We start from the raw sequence: 23,711 nt of genomic DNA, 5'->3' as shown, positions 1-23,711 counted from the left end.
CATTAATTAACGTTAAAAAAATGTTCATTTTGTAAAAATGAAACGACGTTACTTTGACCTTTATTCCGGGTTCAACGTTCCATCGATCTTCGCGTGAATCGGCCCCTTGGAAAGTAACGACCAATTAAAATACCATCCTCGAATTTTTCCTATCGAAATTATATACTGTACGCTGTTTCATTCGAGGCTAAAGACCCATAAACGGGCATACGAATTTACCCATCGGACTCGGTGCAATAGAAACGAATGATGCGAATGCATTTGCAGTCCGTGATGTCATGGATAGTTTCGTTCGGCCGTCTCACGTGTAAGAACGCCGGATAATCCTGAATACATACAACGATAAATATTCCAAAGCGTTTGCAAAGTCCATCGAGATAAGTACTTATGTAGTTCAGCGTGCGTAAGTGAACGAGAGCTCACGTTTCTGCGTATACAGAGTGTACCATAACACGTGGCCATGTTTTACATTGGCAGGCGCTAATATTAACATTTTTCGGGAAACTATCGACCTGTTGACCTATATATTGGGTAAATGTGAACGCACGCGAGGTCCATCTTGTTTGTAATGAATTTCATGGAGAATCGTGCCAGTACACGGTGAAAATGTACATATATGTCTTTGGCATTGCGGATGCGGTTACCAAAGAGAGAGTATTGATGAAACAACAGAAAGTGCGAGGAATACAGTACTAAAAGAATGATCAAATTCTCTAATTACTTATATACAGCTTACATAGTCATCCTGGATTTGTTAAGATCCATAATCGTTTTAAATACAATTTTCATTCTGCGATAGAAAATCGTATACTATCGGTACAATGAATGATAGAAGTAAAACTCTGGTGAAAATCGATCGCAATTGTTGTATGAATGTACACCGTGGCATTCAAGGTATCGCGTAATTTAATTCAAGAATAGAATCAAATACACGAGATAACTGTACAGACTTCGATACAATAGTTCCACTTTCATTTCTCTTCTTCTTTTCGCTAATAATATGTTTAATTGCCTGTAATTACAACTGATTGATGCCTCGGCGAATGCTATTATACGGCCTTCAAAGAAAACCGATGCGCGTTCCGAAAGATTATATCGCTTATAGAGCCCCTGAAAGGACGGCAAACGGTATAGCACAGCTGTCAGACATGCGGTGTTGTCGCAGGCACTACGATAATTTATTCAGTTTTTCGCAGAAACAGTTTAAATTTGCAGTTTCTATAAGTAATTATCTGTCATGATACATAATTGCGATTAGAATATCAATAAAAAAGGAAAAAAGGAGATTAGACGTCAGTAAATGCGATAAATTTATAATCTCATACGTATCTTATTAAATTGCATCACTAATTCGAAGTATTGATATAATTAAAGAAACCATATGTCGATGGTGATATATTTTAATCAAATAAAGTTCATCTTTCTTTATCGATAAGAAAGTTTTGATAAATGAAGGTATCACTTACCTTTTATGTTATTCTACATGGCGTATCGATCGTCGGTTTTGAGCGAAACAACAGCGATTTCTCGATCATTGTCACGCTCATTTTTAGACAGGACGTAACGAAACGACACATAAATTTTTATTAACATAACCGAACGATCGTTTGGTGCACATTCGGTAACGGCAGGACGCCGTTGCACCGACGGCGGTTCGCACCTCACAGATGCATCGCGACGTCTGACGTTCCCGCGTCCAATAGCGTCGCGATGATGTTGCCATAACAACCGCGCATAACAATGTTTGCGCATGACCCTTACCTGTACATTGTGCCACCTTTTTCGCGGCAATATACGGAATAACGAAAGTAACATTTATTGCCAGAAATAAAGCATGGTACGTAAAAATTTATATTCCATGGTTAATTTTATACTTATGATGTATTATATTTCAATACTCGTTGAGAATATGGTTAATAGTTGTACGAAGGAAGTAGCAAATTAACATCTTTGTTTTTGATGCTTCAAATTATTCAAATGAAAAATATAAAAATAAATTCAGGTTTCTTAGATTTATATGGTATATCTGTTTTCTATCAAATAGAAAATAATGTATTTAAAAAACAAAACAGAACTTATATAAAGAAGCAGTCATCAGGTTAGAAATAAAATTTTATATGTATGTACCATTACTGGATACAGGAAAAGCGAGTAAATCTAAAATGTTAGTTTTATTGACAGTTTATTTAGATTTACAAGTGATTAATACAAACATACATAATGAAGCTGTATAAAGCTTTGTACTTTGAATCCATTGCTTATCGTACTAATAATGCATTAATAAGACTAAATAACCTTACACCATGATTTTTATTGTGCATACAAAGTTTTATAACAGATTTAGAATTCAACTTACTTTTAATCTATATAAATTTCTACAAGTATGCGTTGAAATCAGTAAAAATGATAAGTAACTTATTTATATATGAAATAACAAAAATATAATTCAGAATAATCTTTCATATTACAAGTAAAATATTATAGTACTAATTATTTCATAAACAGTGACAAAAATGCCTACAAAAAATGCTAGTGCTCTATGTGGCTGTTTCTGAAGAATAGTATACGATATTGTATGAATAATTCTAGCAATCACGAAAGTTCTAATTAAAGTCCCAGCTAACCATATAGAAGGTCCGGTAGTGAGCCAAAGGAGCGTTACTATATACCACACAGGAATATTTTCTAAATCATTCAAGTGTGCTCTACGTACACGTTCAACATCTGGATCATTGTGAACAACTTTTGAATTTTTTAACCATTTTGCATCTTCTTCGGTTGTAAATACCTGTAATAAATATATAGAAATTAGTATTTTCGTTATTTATGGATAAATTATAAAAAGAAGAATTATCTGTTTTACAATACCTTTTTTGCATATCTTTGACGTGCCGTTAATGGTACCATTGCCAGTAACTTTATAGCAAGTATACTACCCCAAAAACAATAGATTTTTAAAAGTTCGGGGTTTATAATAGGTGCAGTGTAAGTAGTCATTGTGTATTTGCAAGTTTAAACTTGTTCGGTATAAATTCGATGAATCACGTGTTTCACTAAATCACCAACCTCTTACAACACTTCAGAATCTTAATGAAAAATGTGTCTTTCAATGTTTCTTCGATTCTTATATACATATAGATGGGTATTAAAAATGCAATAAAAAAATATTACATAAAATTGAGTATCATAAGGGGGGGTCAAGATAATATGATTTAATGAGAATATGGTGGATTCATAAATTATGCATTTCTATCCTGCTCTGTTATCCGTGTAATTATAAACTCCTGGATGGACGCATATATAAAGTAATATATGCACTTCATTAATTCTTTTCTTTAAATACTATCATGCAGCAAGCATTTACATGTCCTATATGTTTGTCCAGTATCATCCAATAAGAATATATTACATTCATGCATATTTTTACTGATTGGTTGTTGCTCCTGTAGCTATACAAAAATGCATTCAATGAATGCTATTCTTTAATAAGAAACAAAGTAACTAGCATGCACAGTTCACGTATCACGTGATTGAGAACATACTTGCCAATGAAGAAACAGGAAGTCTAGATATTTATTGAATCGAACTTTAAATTCTTCTAAATTTTATACGTTTAATTAAAACAGTTTAAGAAGCGTATCATTACAATTATTCAACTGTAATAATTAATTCGTTCTAACTTCATTTTAACCTCCAAAATAGTCAAGGTGCAGGCGAAAGCTAGGGAATATTGTGTTACGCATGCGTAGAAGGCAACGCTGACGCAGAAGGTACGTCAGCTGTTTTGCTAGAGATGCGTGCATTGGGAATGGTGTATTGTTGACTGCAGAGCAGTTCGCAGTTTGTAGGTCTGATCATATTTTCTTTGTTTATTTGGTGTGCAGAATCGTATTATCGTCATAGAAAACGTACTGCCGCGAGTGAAAGATCACGAAGCGTTGAGGTATAGCTAAGGAAATCGTGATAGAGGCCTGAAATTGTCCGAAAACCCGTTGGCAATTGATCCTTCCGAGAAGAAGCAGTGTTCACAAAGGCGTCCGTCCGACTGTAGTGTTCTGTGCTACCACTTCAGGAGGTTTGGGACGTTCTGTACTCTGGAACGGACTTTAACTCCAATTCCAGAAGAAAATTATGGCACAAACAACGAGTAGCGCTCTTAGAGCACTTGCTCTGGAATATAAAAGTCTTCAAGAGGAACCCGTTGAAGGATTCCGCGTGAAACTCGTTAACGAGGACAACATGTTTGAGTGGGAAGTGGCTATCTTCGGGCCTCCAGATACGCTTTACCAAGGAGGATATTTCAAGGTAATTGCTACAATTATTTTCAACAATTAATCATACCGAAAAATTCATCGAGTAAAAATGAAAATTCGTTTCACTCTCGATTTCTTTTTCTTGCATTAACACTTTTCATTTTGTTGGTTATGTTTCTAACTTTCTCTTTCAACGGATGCAATGTTTGACGAATATATTTACCGTTGAATTTTTCGTCGAAAGATACTGCTACTGTTCAAATATTTTCAAACACGGTTGCAAATATTATACTGATAGTGTATATCTGTTTTATTAATCGCGACCGACACTTACTTTGTTTTTCCGTAACAACAGTTAGATTAAATATAATTGCTATGGGTTAATTTGAATTGCGAAATGACAAGCCACTTTTATATTAAAAAATTCTACCATTACGTCTATTTGTGTCTGTAAATAATCTGGACAGTACACGTATTCGCGTTTCTACTTAAAAACAAATACGACGATGACACGCAAAGCATTACGATTACCTTAACCAAAAACATATCGGGACTAATGTTCATTTTTATTCTTGTCGATCGGTGAATTTCACCGATAATAGACGTAGCATTTTATTACAGGAAAGTTTATTTGCTCGACTTTGCATACTCTTACGATTCGACGAGTTCTGTTTACACGTAACACAAAACAACCAACGACTACCAAGCAGTATTGAGTAATCTTGAAAACTAAAGATTACTCAGCGTAGGCGAATCGATTGCGTTCTACGATTGATTCATTCTCATCGCACTTCGCTCGTATCGATAATTCATCTTCGATATCCTGACACACATTGTAAATTTATTCTCGAGACAAATTCCCTAGTTTTTTTTTTTCCTGTCAGTCGTTACAGCAAGTATTCACGTAGAAAATGAATTCTGCCGTTGCAGCAGTTATATACACTTTTTTTTCGCGTAGGCTTGCGTCCGCTTTCTAAACCACTCACTGGCTCGTTATAAATTTACGAATGCTTATTCACGTAACGCTAGTGTATGTATCTTCCCACAGTGTAACTGGTCACGACTCGAACAAACGTGTGTCGAGAACAACACCGTTATTTGCGAATCGGTATCGTTCCGTACACTTAAGTCGCGTGTACGTAAGTCTGTTCTTACGAGATTAATAATCGTAAATTAGAAGGAGGAGTTGAGATCTGAGTTTTGCCTCAAGTTGTTAGGGAAAATAAGTACAAACAAACTTTTTTAATAAAAATAGTTTAATAGATCTCAAAATGTGTATCTACGTTACAAAAAATAGGAGTTTTTTTTAATAGTTACAAGAATTGAGCGGCGAAGGGCGGGAATTTCAAAACTAAGGATCGTCAGATCGAATCCCCGCAAGGGCATATATATATATTTTTTAAATTTTTATTTTTATTTTATACAAGCGTGTTGTATTTGCAAAAATATATATTCCTCTAAATTTTTTGTTAAGTATATTAAAGAAAAAGTCACGTGGATCAGCCTGTAGAGGCAAGCACGTGTTCCCTAAAACTAGGTGTTAAAGTTCTAAATGGTTAAGCAGCTGCTTCTCGTTCCTTTGGGATTTACAATCGACCCAGATGAAGTCGAAGAAACGATCAAACGTTTGGCAAGTTACACGAAACGCTTTCGTGCATTGTCTCGGATCTATCTTTGGACGGCATCCCTTGAATCACCTGAACGACTTTCACCCAATCCCATTCCGCTTCGGATGAACGGCGTATTTTTCCTCGCGGGGAAAAGCGCCCGTCGCAAAAGAGGTCAGACACGGTGAACTCGCTTCAACGGCAAAATGGGTCTCCACCGTTGTTTGTTCGTGTCATTTTCTACTATCGAGACACCTACCTCCTTATCCTCCTGCCTGATTTTGGCCCGTTCAATCCTTTCACCTCTCTCGCAACGATGACTATAAAGCTCGATTCACACTGTTGGCACGCTCAAGCTATAAAGAAAATTTCAAACTCGTGTAAGCATTCACATTGATGGTTGTGCTCTACTCAAGCTCTATTTCTGGAACATCTAATAGTACGATTTACCGTAGCCTTTGTAAACGTTGAACGATGAGTAACGCAGCAGTTTTCTTAGGAATGACGGAAAAACTTAAGATCGTAACATTTTTCCTTTCCCGATTGTTATCGAGCTGTTGTCTGTTTTTTTTTTATACCGTTCTCCTTCCAGTTTAAAGCAATCCTTCTTCCGCGATCTTGCTTCTTTTTCGTTAAACAACGAGCTCTGCAATCAAGCAGGGATTTCGATGCTCTGCCATCTGTTTGCCTCGTGTTTTCTTCTTTCAGACCGTAAACACGTACCGTGTGTGTCTGATAACGCAAACATATCCTCTGTGCATGTAGTCGACTATCATTATCGTCAGAATATTTATTGGCCCATTTGCGGCCTCCAACTCATCGACTTCAGCTATCGTTGCGATCCAAGGAACTACTTATTGTTAGATATTTTAATTCGCTGGGCCTTGAATAGTTATATTTATTTAATAAGACCTTCCTTGTTATCTTTTACTTATCGTTTCCACTGGTACAGAACGAATCCATTTTCACAGGAATGTATGCAAGGATTGTCCCAACGTTGCTGGCAGACTTTCGTCGATGCTTCACCGACGGGACGCTATATTGATCGCAACCTGGTCATGGCCCAAATATCCAAGCCCGTCCTCCGGGATAGCGCGTCCTAGAATTAACTTACTTTCCATCCGTGCCTCTGTTTATGTTTCCCCGGTAGAATTACATCTAAACTGCGGTGAATTGCACCCACCCAAATTAATTTACTGGCACGATGAACTTTCCTGTCGGTCATGTTGGGATCTCCCTGAAACAACCAATTTACACTGAAAGATAACGCAATCGCAGGGGTTGTTTTCATTCTTTCAGAATAAAAAAGATAATAAGGCGTGAAATGGCACATCTGAAGAAAATCGTCTTTTTTTTTTAACACTCTATATGTCGACCCTTTCGATACGCAAAACGAATCGAATTTCATAGACCCCTGTGTTGTTCGATGTTTTTCCGGGTAATTTCACTTGCCTGCACTAGCGACTGATTTTTTCAACCCTGCACGACAACGCGTGTATCGTTCAATTTTCTCGGACGCGTGTTGAACAATTCGTAAATGACTCGTACATAATTCCCGGAACAAACGGTGCTGGTCACCCTTTGATAATTTGCATAACTGATTATCGATCGACTCGTGGTTGCCAGTCAACCGTTTTTCAACGCGTGTGTCCGTTCATTCTTCTTTCTTTTTTTTTCCTTTTATTTTCTGTTACAGGCACACATGAAGTTCCCGCCAGATTATCCATACAGTCCGCCAAGCATTCGGTTTATGACGAAAGTTTGGCATCCGAACGTGTACGAGGTAGGTAAATACGAGAATTATCGATCCTCCCTGTATACACCTCTTTTCATCCCTCTTCGTTACGTCTCTCCGCGTTTTTTTTTTTCCCTCGTCCCTTTTCAGCCTCTGCGGCTGTCGTTCAATCCTCCACCCTTCGTCCCTCCTCCGCCACTCTCTCTTTTCGCCGTGTCTCCCTTTCGCTTTCTACGATTTTCTCTTTGTCTTTCAACCCTCTGCTACAGCGTTCGCATCGTTATCCGCAGGACTCGACGCGACGCTCTCGTTTTTTCTTTTCTTTTCTTTTTTCTTCTTTTTTTTTCCACACAAGCAATTTCAAGCTTCCGGGAATATTCATCTTTGCGCTGTTTAATTAATTTCTTTGGTATTATTAATTTTCAGCTTGCAATTAGTATGTCTTGTAATAGATGGAAACGAGGTAAAGAAGTTAAGTGCCTAAATTAAAAGAGTTCAGCGTGGGTTGTGTACGACCCCGTCTTCTAAGCATCTTATTATTCACCACTTCTTAAAGCATCTCTCGCGTGCTCTTCGTGTGACCCTTCAGAGACTAGCAAAGAGTCAATGACCGTCGAAAGGCTCCTTGGACATCCGTGTCCAGTCACTTGTTGGAAGGGATCAGACAGGCGAACACGCTATGGCTAACGGGAATAAACGCGCGTAAATTTCATGCGTCGGGCTGTTACATTAATTATACATCCCCGATGGGTGCAGCGAACATGATCATTTACCAGAGTTCGTGGTATTGGCAATCTGGTAAAGATGAATTTCGTTTTCGTTCCTTGAAACGAGTTAAAATAACCTTCTTGATTTTCTGTAATAGTATTAAATCATTTTAATCAAATCTTCAGCCTCAAATTGATATATATTCTACAACAATCGTGTCAGACTTTATATTTGTTTCGAGTAACTGTGTTTCACTTGAATTCTTGATTGAACGTGGAAAAAAAATGGTAACCCATCGTTAACACGAATTCAGCCAACTTTTCCTAACGAAAGTTCCGTTTCATTATATCGTGCGAATATATCAATGCTCGACCGCTGTGTTCGCTAAGCTATTTTCCGTGCAATGAATACTTTTCGTACGCGAAGACTTCCCGTGCTCGCACCGAGGCCAATGCACTTCCGTCTAATACCATCGTCGCAGGTCCTTTGTACCTATTTTATATTTTCTCATGGAAAAATTAATTTTCATTTATGCAGGTTTATCGGAAAATCGTTGTGATTTAATTTGATTGAAATTAAATTAAATTAAATTACAGCGTTTAGTTCCAATTTATTGATCCATCAAGTCTACGGAAATTGTAGACTAGCTGGCTGTGGTTACGTACATTTCGAGGGGCGCTTCAGGTAATTCGATTTTAATCTAGCGAATTCTACGTAATAATGGCGTGTTCAATGACAACGAAATGACTTCATGCGAAAAGTCTTTTGTCCCGAATCGTCTGGCCACGTGAGTCACGTGCGTGAGAGATTTCTTGCACCACGGGGGATCTTACGACGTGGCTGTAAACACGAGACACGTCCAGACAATAATAGCTCTCTCTTTCTGCTCGAATTTTTCACTCCTCCGGCAACGAGAGCAAAACGCTATTGTTCCCTTAGAGCTGTTCGTCGAATGACGAGTTACAGCTCTTCGCTGTTGAAATCTGGATAATAGATTCTCGGAGAAACAAAAAGGAGAAGAGACAATTTTCTATTTGCCCGTAAAGATAATGGATGGAAGATAACGAAAGAGGTCAGCTAGCTATTCTTTATATTCTGAACAGTGAAGTATACACGACGCACCGTGTGCGTCCTACGAATACTAAACGTGTCGTTTAAAACTAAAATGGTTTGGTAGTTGTGACACGCGGTGTATAAGATCGTAGGTACGATGTCCAGCGGTGGGACGAGCAAAAAGGTGGAATCGTTACAAAATCTGTAGGCTTCGTTGCCCTCGCGAAGAGGTCGTCGCCTCAAGATTCGACGAACCGTGAAACGTTTGACCGGCGGTACGTGTGTCGACACACACACACAGACACCCGATCTATGTGCAACTCGGTGCGCTCCCGAGTCTGCGTTTATGCACCATACCCATTGGCTGTGTGCAAAGGTGCGTCTCAGGTGTGGTGGCTCGTGTATTGCCACGAGTTTACGAACGACTCGGTTCTGTAAGGTGGAAACGCTCTCGTGTAAGGTCGCTCTCAGGACCTCGATCAACCCTCGAGTACCAGGGTAGGGTCAAACGCGTTTTACGGGGAAAAAAAAACACAAATTGATATTACCAGTCGGTATTCAAAATGCAATTAAAAAAGCTACGTTCAAAACAACGTGTGATCATTAAAATTGATATTTCTTTGAAGTTGATGTAAAATGTTAGTATTTTTACATCGGTGTAAATAGGTAGGAAAATAATCCCGGCCCCTGGTAGATAGTCTTATAATAAGAACCTGGTCTGGAATGGATTAACGGGACAAGATCTCAGGTAGCTGCGCGAGAACCGACCAAGACAACACAGTATATTTTACTACAGAAACGAACAGAAAATTCGCTTCTGTTTGATATTTTACTGTCTTTGAAAAATACTCACGCCACGGATAAATATTCGTGGAAGTCGTTTAATTCGGGACGTTCGTGATTTTATATCTTTTTCGAAAAGCTTTCGAGAATATACGAGCATCTCGAATCACCCGTCGACGTATGTAGTTCGAAGAAAAATGAATTTTGTCAGTGAAAATTCGCACGCCTACACATTCCGCGAAGATATTTAGAAACGTTGATCGTCTGTAAAGCTTCCTGTTCGAATCAGTAAGGAGAGTTTCTCTTCGAGAGAGAACGCGGACCAAGTTTCGCTGTGATTCATCGTCGCATTGAAACCGTGAAAATGGTTCAATCACCTCGTGTCGAATTTAATTCGATGATTGATCATTTTATACGATCTTTAACGTTCTTTTCAAAGCTTCAAAAATATATCCTTTCTTCTTTACTGAAAATGTGTTTATTGTTTCCAGTAATAAAGAGGATTTGGCAACGCTCGCGATGCATGGTGACCTAATTAAAGACCGTACACTTCTGTGCAAATTTACGAGGTTCCAAAGGAGCCACGTGTCCCGTTCATGTTATAGTTTTCGTGATAGTTCTCATCGAAGAAATCTATTTTCGAGGCTGACCAATGCGAGATTCCCTCTCCTGCTTCGAGAAGGTGTGCTCTTTTTAACCCCTTCATTATTAGAAATTATAATTACAAATAATAGAAAAATCATTAATTGTTAAAATAAAAACAAGAGTACCCCATTTTCATAATTATTTAAAATATTCTTCAGGTATGCAAGTGGTAGCATACAATTACAAGTTTTTCAAGCTCGACAAGTAAATGCAGTCGATGCAGGAAGTCGTCGTTTATTATATTTAAATTTGCGTCGTATAATTAACATATATAAGTAGGTATTTTTGGGCATCAAAGTCGAGATTTATTTTTGTTTCCTGCATCGCAGAACCGCGCGTAGAACAATATAGTATAGAAACAGTATAGTATACTAAAACACAAAAATGCATCGTGCCATGATCTAAGCAAAAAATTGCAAGACCTGTTGCACGTCATTGGAAATCAGATACATTTGTTGTAATGTATATTTCGTTTTTATGATAATAGCCAAAGTCCCATTCTTTGGGATTTTTCGTGTTAAGTACCATCTCGAAGTACTAAAAATTTTCTTAGTACTTCCATTATTTTCTTCATCTCTGTCTTTTTCTGCTCGCTATAGAATAGTGTCATAAATTTTCGGAAATCGCAGTAGGCTAAGGAATCAGGAGAACGTGTTCTCTTCTATGCTGGCCATTAGCCAACGGCATTGCGGTATGCTACGGCTTTGTGTCCACGTCGGATCTTACCACACAAGTGTACAGGGTGTCTAATTTTAATTTGTACATGCAGTTATCATTTCTTTTCAAATTTCATAGTTTGCTGCGCCCACTTGACTCACTGTCAGAAGTAGAATGTATATATTGACGTTTCAAATTTCTTTTATTATGGAGAATTTGCAGTACATCTTTTTTGAGGCAACCTGTAGTCGGTTTTATCCTGGGCTTGCTCGACCTCTCTTCATGGACAGGGAAAAGAAGCACAAAGAAAACGAGTAGCGTGTCGCGTGTTCTCTTCAAAGCGAATACTTTATACACCGATACGTGTCTCGAGCTCCAAATATGGTGTGTTATAAGGAGAATTTTCAGGTTCACGAAAGACACCGAGATACGTTTCGTCCTTCGTAGCTCGTTTCCACGACGGGCAATGTGCCTTCAGGGACGATTAACGCGGAACTTCCCGACTCCCTTCCACCATCTCGGGTCAAACGAGTCTCTTTTCTTAGCCAAAGTTGGTCGTTGCCCTTGACTGAACGTTTGAACGATTTGATGGTCGCGCGTTTACAGAGATTTACGATCCTACCCACTTTACTTTTCCTTTTTTTTTCCTTTACATTTAAAATAAGTATTTAAAGCCTGTAATAAAAATTTCTTCATTGTTGCATACGCAGAATGGAGACCTGTGCATATCGATCCTGCATCCACCCGTAGACGATCCACAAAGTGGAGAACTACCGTGTGAGAGGTGGAATCCAACACAGAATGTCAGGTGAGAGGAAACGAAGGGAAAAAGGCGATGGTGTAAAAAGCTACATGGACATCCTCGAGTGTATTAAATAATATTTATACCCGTTCGAGTCTGACCACCTTATTATCAGATCCTTCTGAGCTTTATGCCGTGCAAAAACGATAAACGAGTTCTGGTTTTGGAACAGGACGATCCTCCTGTCGGTGATTTCGCTCCTGAACGAGCCCAACACGTACAGCCCCGCCAACGTGGACGCTTCTGTGATGTACAGGCGCTGGCGCGACTCCAAGGGAAAAGATAAAGAATATGAAAATATTATAAGGTATAATAACATTCATTTATTCCCGAATTTTATGCCCGTAATATTATAAACACAGGAAATCATATGTGTAAATGGTAATCAAGGATTGTGGAAGACTTTCAGTTTGAAATTTAGTTAATTAATTGGCTTTATAATTAAATCTTCACTTTGATAACTATTTATATTCACAAATGGAAATTCTGATGACCTGTTAATATTATTAATAACCTTTATTAATAGCGTTAAGATGTTTAAAATTAAAGTTAAAAAACAAAAGAGAATATTGTCCACGTCGTAGGAAACAAGCGCAGGCGGCTAAAATGGAAGCTGAAAAAGAAGGTATCGTGGTGCCTGTAACGTTGGAAGATTACTGCATCAAAACTCATGCGAGGCCGGCCGAGCAACAATTAGATATGACGGATTTCTACGACGACGAGTACGAGCTGGACGACGACGACGACGACGAGCAAATGAGCGCCAGCGATTACGAAGACGGTGACGATAGTGGCAACGGAGAGTCGTGATCCATTTCTTAAGGGACGACAAAAAATAAACTCGAAGAAGAAAAAAAAAAACGCTAATTATTATCAGTTCTGTATAGATTAATAAATTAACGGGCTTCTAAACCGGACGCTCTCTCCTTTCAGACGTGCCACCTAAATTCAAGTACACGTTCGAAGAACTTTTAATCATTGTTAGAGTATTTTTCTTTATAAGTAGAATCGCAAATAAATGACACCTGTCTTGTGAATGTAATTTTATTCGTTACAGGTGTCTTTAGATAATATCAATTAAAAATTCCTTGATTTAACATTGTCCTGTGGAAATTCTATTTGAATAGTTAGAATTAAGTTCTTAGAATTATGCAAATTGGGAAGAAAAGATCAGAATTTTATGTGCAAAGTAATTTTCATTAGAGGATATTAAAATTGTTGAGAATGCCGTGTTTATAAGCTCTTTAACTTAAGCAATATACGGTATGAACATAAGTACTTTGTTAGGAGCACTGTGCTTGTTGTGTTGTGGTTGGCACGTCGGTCTTTTTAACTAGGCAAAAAAAAAAAAGAAAAAAAACAAAGGATAAAAGGACCAATTGATTTACCTGAAACGGTGATTCAGCGTTCGATTGAATTTCTAATGAAAGTACAATGATTGGGCTGGCTCAAATCTCCTTTTATCCGTGCGTCGTATTTAAAGTTTATATCTACTGGGTACATCAATTGATCCTTGCATTTTTGAATCTTCGATAAAACTTACATGAAATAATAAAATGAGAAATTTCGACGTTTCGTGTGATTATTTAATGCTGAAAAGCCAAACGTTGGAAAAAAGGGATTCGATTTGTGTAAGCGAGAAGTAAAACAAACTGCCATAAAAGACCTGTTCAACATTCTTCGACGTACATTTTTATTTTAAAGAGTTTGTAAATCTCTTAATATCCTTCTTTCTTTATATTTTGCTATTCAGAACTACTACATGATGATTGCGTTCATCAATTTTTTTTTTGTATACATATGAATTTACATAGGTTTAAGTATTATCATAGAATCTTATATTATAATTTTTCTTTGCAAAACATTTTGTTTTGTGGCGGGGTATTTTAAAGCAGGTCTTTGGACAGTTTGTTTTTGTTCGTGGTTTTTAAACGTACCTATAAAAATATAGTTTTTGCTATGAACGACACTATTTTTAAGTTTCGATTGTTTGTCATTATAACAATACTAAATTTTTTGAAAGAAAAAAGAAAAAAAAAGATGTACTGAAATACGTTTACGGACTTCTCTTACGTGCATTGCGCTACATCCCACAAAGTTAGTTCAGCTTAAAACAATTATTAAGATCTCTTGATGTTAAGTATTATCTTTCACACGGGGACAAAAAAAGCTTGGTAGGTGAAGTTGATTAAGAAATAAACTTATTACTTAAGTGAAAGGAATACCAGATACGGCTAACCTACTCTGTGGTAGTGTATCTGTGCTCGTATGACTGAAATTGTAAATAGTACACGAAATCCAATTCTTAAAGACATAAAAATGTATAAATGGTATCTTCTATCTTCGTTCTTTATTAGCCATTTTATTAAAAGACCAAAATTAAGTGTTGAAACAAACAGAAAAAAAAAAACACAACAGAATGTTAAATGGTAAAAAATAAAAGCAAAGAATATTTAAATTTCAATATTGTCTAAGGGAAAACATACTCAGCGCTTGTAGTGGTATAGCAGAAAGTAAATATTCCCTAGTTCCTTAATATACTTTGTACAACCTTTAATTTTTTTTGCATTTCATGTTCTCCCTAGCTACTTAAATAATAGACGAAAAACTGTGTAAGACACCCGAGGTGACGCTAATAATTTGTATATCACATCATTCTTTTTCTCCTTTTTTTGTACATACCAATAAAAAATCTCTTCGTACAATTATTAATAAAACTAGCGCAACAACATTAAATGCTTTGTTCATAGCTTAAGATAGATGTACGATTAAAGTAGATACGCTTCGATTCTTGGGTAAGTGAACATAGTTTTATTCGAAGATCGTTGATTCAATAACAAGAATAGTTTTCAAGTTCATTCGTATTCACATAAATTATATATATATAAAAAGACGGTGAAAATACACGCGATCAGCTTACGTATTCTGTACATACAGTTTCTTTTCTAGGAATCCCTACTATTATGTGATTTTTCGGGGTACACGTATTCGGTATGAATTTCGAAAGATACACTTTATAGCCAAATTGTTCAGCTTCTAGCTTTCTGTCGGTATCAATAATCGCCATGCATTCGTAGCCTTGTTTGGTCTTAACATTCTGTTCGTCATGCGTTTGATCAGCAGCATGACTAAGAACAATGTATTTCTCTGATTCCATTTGTTTCTTGAAAACGTTACTCCTTGGATAAGTTAAATGGTGACAATCGTGAAGCGATCCATAGCAACAAGGGCAGCAGACGAAAATAGCCTTTAATCTGATGCATTGTTGTATAACTAAATCAGTTGCTACTCCGCACGCGTGTAACGACATACCAATGTCAAAGTGCCCTTTAAAGTAATCTAAATTGCATTGGTAAATTTTAACGTTTGTTAACCCGAGTTTCTTCACTCTTTCTTTGGCTCTGTTTAATGATTGTTCTTTGTTCTCTAACAATATGACGGTGCAATAGGGCAACAGATACGCGACTAGGATACCCAAGTGACCGCTACCAGAACAAAAGTCCACAATAATGTTTCCTGCTTTAGCCAATTTCATCACAGGCTTACACATGTTTTCTAGTTGTTCTTGTTTCTTTTTTAAACGAGTTAACGGTAGGGAACCGCCTTCTGGTGTAGCGTCATACGGTATCGAGGACCAGTCTAGATTCAATTCTGCACCAAATGGTTCTAGGTCGAGATTGGTTTGTATGTTTAACGCTTTGAACAATTCCAATGAATCTTCGATGTCTTCTTGTCTCGTATAAATGCGACTTCTTGGTTTGTATCTCTTTGGATCGCTTTTATACAAACTCTGGTTTGCCACTTGAGGAAGAGTGTAATGGAATTCGGTTATGCTTTGACTCTTTAACAGTGGCAGTAACTTAAGGCATTCAACTATAATCTGATCTTCGATCATCTTTTTGTACCATTTGGCTGTAAGTGGAAGCAAATTCATTGTTGTCTCACTCGAGAATACAGTTAATAAAATATGTGTACAAACAAATATAATTATATCTGCTAGTGTTATATGCGAGCCCTCCGTATGTTCCAGTAAACGCAATCCCTCTGGCGAAATTAAACTTTTGTCAGAATATTTTTTGGACATAGTATATTTGTACAGATTATGCAGTCTAACTGGTTGCGACATGTGGCGTTCAAACCTTGCCATGCTGATAGGTAATTCACTCTTTATTTCGCTGTCCGCGTGTAGAAACTTCACCGTTAGAATTAAATCTACCTCGCAAAATTTTGTCCAAACGCTTGTTTCCGAACAAGCAGTTAAACACGATTCCTTGAATCCTAATAATTTCCGGCAAGAATGCTTCGGATGTTCTGCCGTGACTTCTTTAACGATTTGTCGTAAAATCGCACAAAGTCCTGCAACACAGCTAGTTTTATTTACAATAATAATTGGTAATTCGCACGAACTTGCATGATATGGGATTTTATGTGCATCCATAACCTCGTATACAAAATTTGATATATCTATCGCATATGCTCGTTCAAGAGGCTTTTTTTTACTTAGTATAAGTTTAATGTTGATCTTAGAATTGCAATACTTAACAGTGAACAGTGTTACTATTGTTTCTATCGGTGCTAAACACAACTCTGCCAAGGAATATACTTCCAAATAAGCTTCATCCATTTTTATCAGCTGCCTAAGAAATCATATAGGTGTTGATAAAACAAATAAAAATATTAATTACTTGAGGTTAGCTATACGCTAACCCTTAGTTGTTTGGCTACTTTTCTTATTATCCTTTGTCTCAGAATATTTTCTCTCCAATAGACACTGATACAGGAGGTGAATGCCAAAAGGAACATGAGTATTTCAAACTTCCAAAATTCTCTTTCTTCTAACCAAGCTACCCTGTCACAACTAAAATACATGTGTTATTCAAGTAACATGGTCACCATTGCTTATTATGAAGTTCCTATTAACTAAAAAATTACCTTCTCGTTATAGTCTCACCACTTTTACATTTTAATACTTCTTTGTACCTTGCATGAACACATACATCAATGCTTTTACTAGCTATTTCAAAAGCAGTACATGGATGGCATTCTGAAAGTACTTCATATTCATCTCCTGAGATACATGTTGCATTGTTTTCAAAATTTTCTAAATATAGTTTACTTGGACTATCTGTCCAATGACTTTCAACAATTAATACTAATACTGTTAATCTGTAATGAAAAGATACATTTTATGATGTTATTGTTGTTTGCAATTTCAATATATAAGCTATATAAATTGTAATGTAGGACGTAACTAACCCTCCTAATAATGTAATGCCAGTTAACATTCGCTTTTTTGTGCACGACTCAATCATTTCGATGTACATACACTGTTTCACCAAATTCCACCTTACCTGTTAAGTTACGTGATCCATGTGAAAAATTAACAGAATTTTCTCAAATACACTTGACAGACCAGTGACTACAGATGTAGAAGACTGGACATGCCTTTGTTTTCAAGGGGTCATGATTTAGGGGGTCCAAGACACCCCCAGATGAGATTGGATCTGTATGTAGTGTTGCGAACCTCGCTTGTATGTATGTGTGTGATATCGTGTGAATTTAGCCGCAAGCTTGTAATCACTAGCGCTGAATGAAATGTAATATGGCGACGATGCCATAAGAGTATGACTGCAGCATGTCTGCATAATGTTATATCAATGCTCATAAATTAGGAGCCAAAATTCAAAGGAATGTACAGACAAAAGATAAGATACTGTAAAACTTTCAACACGGGTGATCGTGCTGGGAGAGAGTTGGAAATCCGGAGAAATAAGACTGTCACACTTGAAATTTCTAAAGAGCTAATTTATTAAGGGCTGTATCTAATTCGTTACTCGTAACGAAAATCATGTTGGTTCTTGAAACTGTCGAAGTCTCTTCGACATCCTGTTTATTTACAGAGGGTCGTAAATTCTCTTAAGGGTTGCCTTGGCTCGCTAGCGCGAGACCTTTTGTTATCTTACGTTTTCTCTGGATCCCACGCTTTCTCTTAACACGTGTGCACGGAATCGTTCTCGAGTCTTGGCGGAGCACCACCATCTTCCGCTCGCCCAAGGGTGGACCGAAGCCAGGGAGAGGGACCGCCTCCGGACAGGGATGGGCCCCACCACCATTGGACCAGGGATGATCCTGAGGGAGGATTCAGGATCCAGCGAGGAGGGGATGGCAGCCAACATCGATCGAGGATCTTCACCGCCAAGCTCAGAACGATTCAAAGCTTCAACCCGCTTGCATACATTCTTTATAAAAAGATAAAGTCTAAATAATAAAGGAATAGAAACTATTATTTTATCTTTAATAATAAAGTGTACTTTATTAAAACCCGCGCCGCGAGCAGAGTGCTTTAGCGCTCCACGGGCACCTTACCCACGTAGCATATATCCAAAAATCCCTAGACACCTGAAATCCACGCGCAACAAATTGGTGACAGCGGTGGGATATTTAAAAAAGGGATGATTCAAAAAGGGATAAACTTTTAAAAGTGATAAATTCAAAACGGCATAATTTTAAAAAGGTGTATTCAGTGTAGTAATTGCAAATAACGCAAAACAAGACAAAGTGACTGTGTTAGACTTGTGTACGCTTTAATAACTTTGCCGGCTCGCGGGCGTGTGTTAAATAAATAACTGAACGTTTTACGAACTGCTTCATTGAGCTTTTATAATATAAGTGAACATTGTTAACATTAGTGCAACTTCTCCCTCTTGAGTTTTGGCACGGTTTCCTCAAGAGCGTAGGGTGAATACCGGAGACAGGTGATTTCGGCTGCCGTGCAAGCCATCCACCGGAATCACATGCACCTTGTTCACATCATCATTGGACCTCTCTTCGACTTGGAAACAGAGATCATCATCAAATCGCAGAACCAGAGGATCTCCCCGTGATTCAAGGCCAACCGAGATAATGGATTACCGACGGACGGAGTTTGGTGTTTGAAAATAGAAAACTCGTTAAGTGAAACCTAAACGTGATTTATTGCGAAGCGTTAGCCGATCGCCTTACCAAACTGTAAGTCTATCTTATAAGTAATTGGACTATAGAGTATTATTTTTATAATTACCGTTAGAAATAATTTGACAAAATGCCGCCGTATAAGTTAAAGTACATGCGCGCCAAAAGGAATCGCAAAATCGGCCTGCGGGAAAATACATTTTTGGTAGAGGAATTAAACATAGATTCATCAAATGCAGAATTTTCTTTATCTTCCGGGGCATCTTCTACAGATCTGCAATCGAAAGAATTAGGATTAGTTCCAATTCGACAGTTATCCCAGGGGATTGATACAGTTATGACGGATAATATTTCTATCCCCTTTAATAGCACAGAAATTGATGTACCTTTGTCCTCGACTACGTTTGCTGCTGCTGTTTCTAAAAATACTCCAACCTCTATAGAGTCATCTAGTATGCTTCCAGCGTCATATCTTCGTCTCTCTTTAGTGAAGGATTTGATACCTCAGTTTGATGGAAAATCTTGTTCTCTGACTGAATTTATTAAGGAGTGTCAACTAATTAATTCCAAAGTAAAGCTTGAGGATAGAGCCGGTCTTCTGTTTTTAATTCGTGGTAAAATCGGGGGGCATGCAAAATTAGTACTTTCAAATCGCCGGGAACCAAGTACATTAGATGAGTTAATTGGATTACTTAAAAGGGCATACGTGCGTACGTTTAACATGCATAGTATCAACGAGGAATTTACGGGATTGAAACAGGGAACTAATGATTCGGTAGAGGTTTTCGGATCGCGAGTAAGTAAAATATTAAATACCGGAATAGAAGTAGCAAAGGACACGTACAATTCTGAACAGTTAAGCGGTGTTGTTGATTTATTGAATAATACGGCTATAGCCACATTTATTAATGGCCTTCGGAACGGAATGTTAAGAATAATGCTTAAAAATAAAAATAGTCAAGAAATACCAAATCTTGAAGCTGTTATCGACGTCGCACGTAGATTAGAATCAGTAACGGTCGAAGGGTCAAGATTGTCCCTATCTTCGTAGCCTCTTATCGGAAACGCGAACGTTTGTAAGGTAGATTTCGCTGAATGCCGATGCGTTGTTCCGCAATCCTCTAAACCTTTCTCAAATGAAACAAATGTCCTCTTGTCCGAATAACGCTCACTTACCAAATTAAATTGAAACAGACGACACAGACGCCTCTCCTTTTTGGGGGTTGCGGGAGGATGTCGTAGGCGCCAACGATTTGCCTCCCGTAAACTCTGGAAAGGTTGAGAAATTGACGATTCTGACATTAGTTCTGTTGACAGCGACGCATATTTAACAGCAGACGAAGCGGAAATGTCGCTCTCCTTAGAGACAGAAGTGTCTAGAAAGAATGAAACCCCTTTTGATGCCGCTAGTGGATTTAGGAAAGATGGTTTGGATAAAGAAAGGACTCCGTTACGTGGTTCGGCACCGGCAGGTACTCTTATCGAGAATCGGATAGGCGATACAAAAGCACCCCGCTCGGGAGTCGGTCGGAATGTCGTCCATGTGGTAAAGGGTGCTCAGGACCGGGTGAATCCGTTGGAATCGGATAGGCTATATAATAGTACCCCGCTTCGGATCTCCCACCTGAGTCACGCTGTTTGTAATGCGGAAGGGGCTTGTTGTGATTGGGGTGCCCGGGCTCTGGTGGGTTCGTTGATATCGGATAGGCTATACCACAGCACCCCGCTTCGAACCTCCAGCCCGGGACCTGTTGTTGGGGGCTGAGGAGCCCAGATTTTTGCAAAGCGGTATCATTGGGGATGAAACATCGGGGACGCCCGATATGAATGAGACACGACTTAATAGAAACTGCTATTCAGGAGACAGTGACTTACATAGACGAAATGACGTAACAGTTTTGTTTTGTTTTTCACCAATCCCAACACGATCATTGTACGCGCTTTCTCGATTTGTCTAGCATGCCACTGTCTGCGCTATTCTATTGCCCAGCATGTGTGATTTACGTGCTTGCACGATGGATGTACAGCGTGAAGGTGATCTCCGTGCTTTATGAGAAAGATGAGTGGATTAGATTCGGTATATTTTCTTATAATACCTCAGTACATGAAGCCACTGGTTTCACCCCACACAAATTGGTAGTCGGTGTGAAAGCCACCATTCCATCTGAGTTTTTTTTTAAGCAGGAACCTCCACGTACTTTCTTAGGTTAATTGGATGATTTGTTCTTCAGAATTAGAAACACGCAATCTGCAGCAGCAGTAAACCTAGAAAAGAAAAAAAAAGGATCAAGATATTATATAATAAAAATACAAACCCCACAGATTCATTGTAAGCAAAAATGTGTACTTACCTAAAGAACTAGAAATCTTGAAATTTGATTGCAATTTGGCAGGACCATTCAAAGTCACAAGAAAATGTAATGACCTAAATGTCGAGATAGAAATAGGAACAAATGAATTAAAAATAGTCCACACGAATAAACTTGAGTTAGCTTGTATAAAACCAGATTCTTCTTAAGAAATTGCGTGCATTAAATATATTACGTTAGTTTGGTACATTAAGTAAAGTAAAAGGAAAATTATTACCTATTCTTACTTTAGGGTTTAAGTTATGTATCCTGAGAACTTATAATATCTACAACGTATTATTATATGGTTCATGCAACGTAAAAAATATCGCTTGTATAGAAGGGTGTGACAACGCGAAGTTTCCGTACAAACAATGTAATTTAGGCTAGCGTAAACACTTTAAGGAAAGCTGTTCCCATTGGAAACACCTTTTGTATAAGGGGGGAGGTGTTGCGAACCTCGCTTGTATGTATGTGTGTGATATCGTGTGAATTTAGCCGCAAGCTTGTAATCACTAGCACTGAATGAAATGTAATATGGCGACGATGCCATAAGAGTATGACTGCAGCATGTCTGCATAATGTTATATCAATGCTCATAAATTAGGAGCCAAAATTCAAAGGAATGTACAGACAAAAGATAAGATACTGTAAAACTTTCAACACGGGTGATCGTGCTGGGAGAGAGTTGGAAATCCGGAGAAATAAGACTGTCACACTTGAAATTTCTAAAGAGCTAATTTATTGCGGGCTGTATCTAATTCGTTACTCGTAACGAAAATCATGTTGGTTCTTGAAACTGTCGAAGTCTCTTCGACATCCTGTTTATTTACAGAGGGTCGTAAATTCTCTTAAGGGTTGCCTTGGCTCGCTAGCGCGAGACCTTTTGTTATCTTACGTTTTCTCTGGATCCCACGCTTTCTCTTAACACGTGTGCACGGAATCGTTCTCGAGTCTTGGCGGAGCACCACCATCTTCCGCTCGCCCAAGGGTGGACCGAAGCCAGGGAGAGGGACCGCCTCCGGACAGGGATGGGCCCCACCACCATTGGACCAGGGATGATCCTGAGGGAGGATTCAGGATCCAGCGAGGAGGGGATGGCAGCCAACATCGATCGAGGATCTTCACCGCCAAGCTCAGAACGATTCAAAGCTTCAACCCGCTTGCATACATTCTTTATAAAAAGATAAAGTCTAAATAATAAAGGAATAGAAACTATTATTTTACCTTTAATAATAAAGTGTACTTTATTAAAACCCGCGCCGCGAGCAGAGTGCTTTAGCGCTCCACGGGCACCTTACCCACGTAGCATATATCCAAAAATCCCTAGACACCTGAAATCCACGCGCAACAGAAGAAAGCACAGCCAGTATGGTGTTGCGCGTGGATTTCAGGTGTCTAGGGATTTTTGGATATATGCTACGTGGGTAAGGTGCCCGTGGAGCGCTAAAGCACTCTGCTCGCGGCGCGGGTTTTAATAAAGTACACTTTATTATTAAAGGTAAAATAATAGTTTCTATTCCTTTATTATTTAGACTTTATCTTTTTATAAAGAATGTATGCAAGCGGGTTGAAGCTTTGAATCGTTCTGAGCTTGGCGGTGAAGATCCTCGATCGAAGTTGGCTGCCATCCCCTCCTCGCTGGATCCTGAATCCTCCCTCAAGATCATCCCTGGTCCAATGGTGGTGGGGCCCATCCCTGTGCGGAGGCGGTCCCTCTCCCTGGCTTCGGTCCACCCTTGGGCGAGCGGAAGATGGTGGTGCTCCGCCAAGACTCGAGAACGATTCTGTGCACACGTGCTAAGAGAAAGCGTGGGATCCAGAGAAAACGTAAGACAACAAAAGGTCTCGCGCTAGCGAGCCAAGGCAACCCTTAAGAGAATTTACGACCCTCTGTAAATAAACAGGATGTCGAAGAGACTTCGACAGTTTCAAGAACCAACATGATTTTCGTTACGAGTAACGAATTAGATACAGCCCGCAATAAATTAGCTCTTTAGAAATTTCAAGTGTGACAGTCTTATTTCTCCGGATTTCCAACTCTCTCCCAGCACGATCACCCGTGTTGAGAGTTTTACAGTATCTTATCCTTTGTCTGTACATTCCTTTGAATTTTGGCTCCTAATTTATGAGCATTGATATAACATTATGCAGACATGCTGCAGTCAT

General features: G+C 38.4%; 4 protein-coding genes across 11 annotated transcripts; 1 reads left to right on the top strand and 3 right to left on the bottom strand.

The window, feature by feature from the left end:
* Positions 1-2,165: 2,165 nt before the first annotated feature.
* LOC114882115 (microsomal glutathione S-transferase 1-like) lies at positions 2,166-3,339 on the bottom strand. Its single transcript, XM_029198994.2, has 2 exons — positions 2,869-3,339; positions 2,166-2,788 (listed from the first exon to the last, which is right to left on the bottom strand). The coding sequence occupies exons 1-2, from the start codon at positions 2,995-2,997 to the stop codon at positions 2,465-2,467; spliced, it is 453 nt and encodes a 150-aa protein (XP_029054827.1). The 5' UTR covers positions 2,998-3,339; the 3' UTR covers positions 2,166-2,464.
* Positions 3,340-3,787: 448 nt separating this feature from the next.
* On the top strand, positions 3,788-14,707 carry LOC114882104 (ubiquitin-conjugating enzyme E2 R2). The gene is made up of 5 exons (XM_029198984.2): positions 3,788-4,305; positions 7,557-7,643; positions 12,152-12,249; positions 12,416-12,550; positions 12,828-14,707. Exons 1-5 carry the CDS (start codon positions 4,132-4,134, stop codon positions 13,051-13,053), a joined length of 720 nt encoding a protein of 239 aa, XP_029054817.1. The 5' UTR covers positions 3,788-4,131; the 3' UTR covers positions 13,054-14,707.
* Positions 14,708-15,031: 324 nt separating this feature from the next.
* LOC114882110 (glutathione S-transferase C-terminal domain-containing protein homolog) lies at positions 15,032-17,669 on the bottom strand. Of its 4 annotated transcripts, XR_006829564.1 has the most exons (5): positions 17,500-17,669; positions 17,176-17,409; positions 16,951-17,101; positions 16,787-16,880; positions 16,507-16,599 (listed from the first exon to the last, which is right to left on the bottom strand). XR_006829564.1 is itself a non-coding variant. In XM_046286475.1 (4 exons), exons 1-4 carry the CDS (start codon positions 17,565-17,567, stop codon positions 16,860-16,862), a joined length of 474 nt encoding a protein of 157 aa, XP_046142431.1. In that variant the 5' UTR covers positions 17,568-17,669; the 3' UTR covers positions 16,758-16,859. The 4 variants fall into 4 exon arrangements, 3 of the variants coding, with proteins under 3 accessions (XP_029054812.1, XP_029054806.1, XP_046142431.1); XM_046286475.1 differs by lacking the exon at positions 16,507-16,599 and having other exon boundaries at positions 16,758-16,880; XM_029198979.2 differs by lacking the exons at positions 17,176-17,409; positions 17,500-17,669 and having other exon boundaries at positions 15,032-16,880; positions 16,969-17,057.
* A 1,075-nt stretch (positions 17,670-18,744) lies between these two features.
* On the bottom strand, positions 18,745-22,081 carry LOC123988395. Of its 5 annotated transcripts, none has more exons than XR_006829988.1 (6): positions 21,781-22,081; positions 21,546-21,619; positions 21,291-21,459; positions 20,371-20,463; positions 19,304-19,727; positions 18,745-19,204 (listed from the first exon to the last, which is right to left on the bottom strand). XR_006829988.1 is itself a non-coding variant. In XM_046288346.1 (5 exons), exons 3-5 carry the CDS (start codon positions 21,351-21,353, stop codon positions 19,306-19,308), a joined length of 735 nt encoding a protein of 244 aa, XP_046144302.1. In that variant the 5' UTR covers positions 21,354-21,459; positions 21,546-21,619; positions 21,781-22,080; the 3' UTR covers positions 19,199-19,305. The 5 variants fall into 5 exon arrangements, 1 of the variants encoding a protein (XP_046144302.1); XR_006829985.1 differs by having other exon boundaries at positions 20,163-20,463; positions 21,781-22,079; XR_006829986.1 differs by having other exon boundaries at positions 18,745-19,075; positions 20,163-20,463; positions 21,781-22,079.
* Positions 22,082-23,711: the final 1,630 nt, after the last annotated feature.

This window comes from Osmia bicornis, chromosome 1 (genome assembly GCF_907164935.1).
Source record: "Osmia bicornis bicornis chromosome 1, iOsmBic2.1, whole genome shotgun sequence".
In the NCBI taxonomy this organism is placed as follows: Eukaryota; Metazoa; Arthropoda; class Insecta; order Hymenoptera; family Megachilidae; genus Osmia; species Osmia bicornis.
This window is presented reverse-complemented; position numbering and strand designations above follow the sequence as displayed.

What these genes read in the sequence shown, in the direction of transcription:
- LOC114882115 (XM_029198994.2), bottom strand. Translation starts at nt 2,997, where the DNA reads ATGACTACTTACACTGCACCTATTATAAACCCCGAACTTTTAAAAATC. An exon ending in GTCAAAGATATGCAAAAAAG is followed by an intron (nt 2,789 to 2,868) that starts GTATTGTAAAAC and finishes TATTTATTACAG; the next exon opens with GTATTTACAACCGAAGAAGA.
- LOC114882104 (XM_029198984.2), top strand. Translation starts at nt 4,132, where the DNA reads ATGGCACAAACAACGAGTAGCGCTCTTAGAGCACTTGCTCTGGAATAT. An exon ending in ACCAAGGAGGATATTTCAAG is followed by an intron (nt 4,306 to 7,556) that starts GTAATTGCTACA and finishes TTTCTGTTACAG; the next exon opens with GCACACATGAAGTTCCCGCC. An exon ending in GGCATCCGAACGTGTACGAG is followed by an intron (nt 7,644 to 12,151) that starts GTAGGTAAATAC and finishes TTGCATACGCAG; the next exon opens with AATGGAGACCTGTGCATATC.
- LOC114882110 (XM_029198979.2), bottom strand. Translation starts at nt 16,867, where the DNA reads ATGGATGAAGCTTATTTGGAAGTATATTCCTTGGCAGAGTTGTGTTTA.
- LOC123988395 (XM_046288346.1), bottom strand. Translation starts at nt 21,353, where the DNA reads ATGGTGGCTTTCACACCGACTACCAATTTGTGTGGGGTGAAACCAGTG. An exon ending in CAGTGGCTTCATGTACTGAG is followed by an intron (nt 20,464 to 21,290) that starts GTATTATAAGAA and finishes CAACCTTTCCAG; the next exon opens with AGTTTACGGGAGGCAAATCG. An exon ending in GATAACAGCTTCAAGATTTG is followed by an intron (nt 19,677 to 20,162) that starts GTATTTCTTGAC and finishes CCTTCACTAAAG; the next exon opens with AGAGACGAAGATATGACGCT.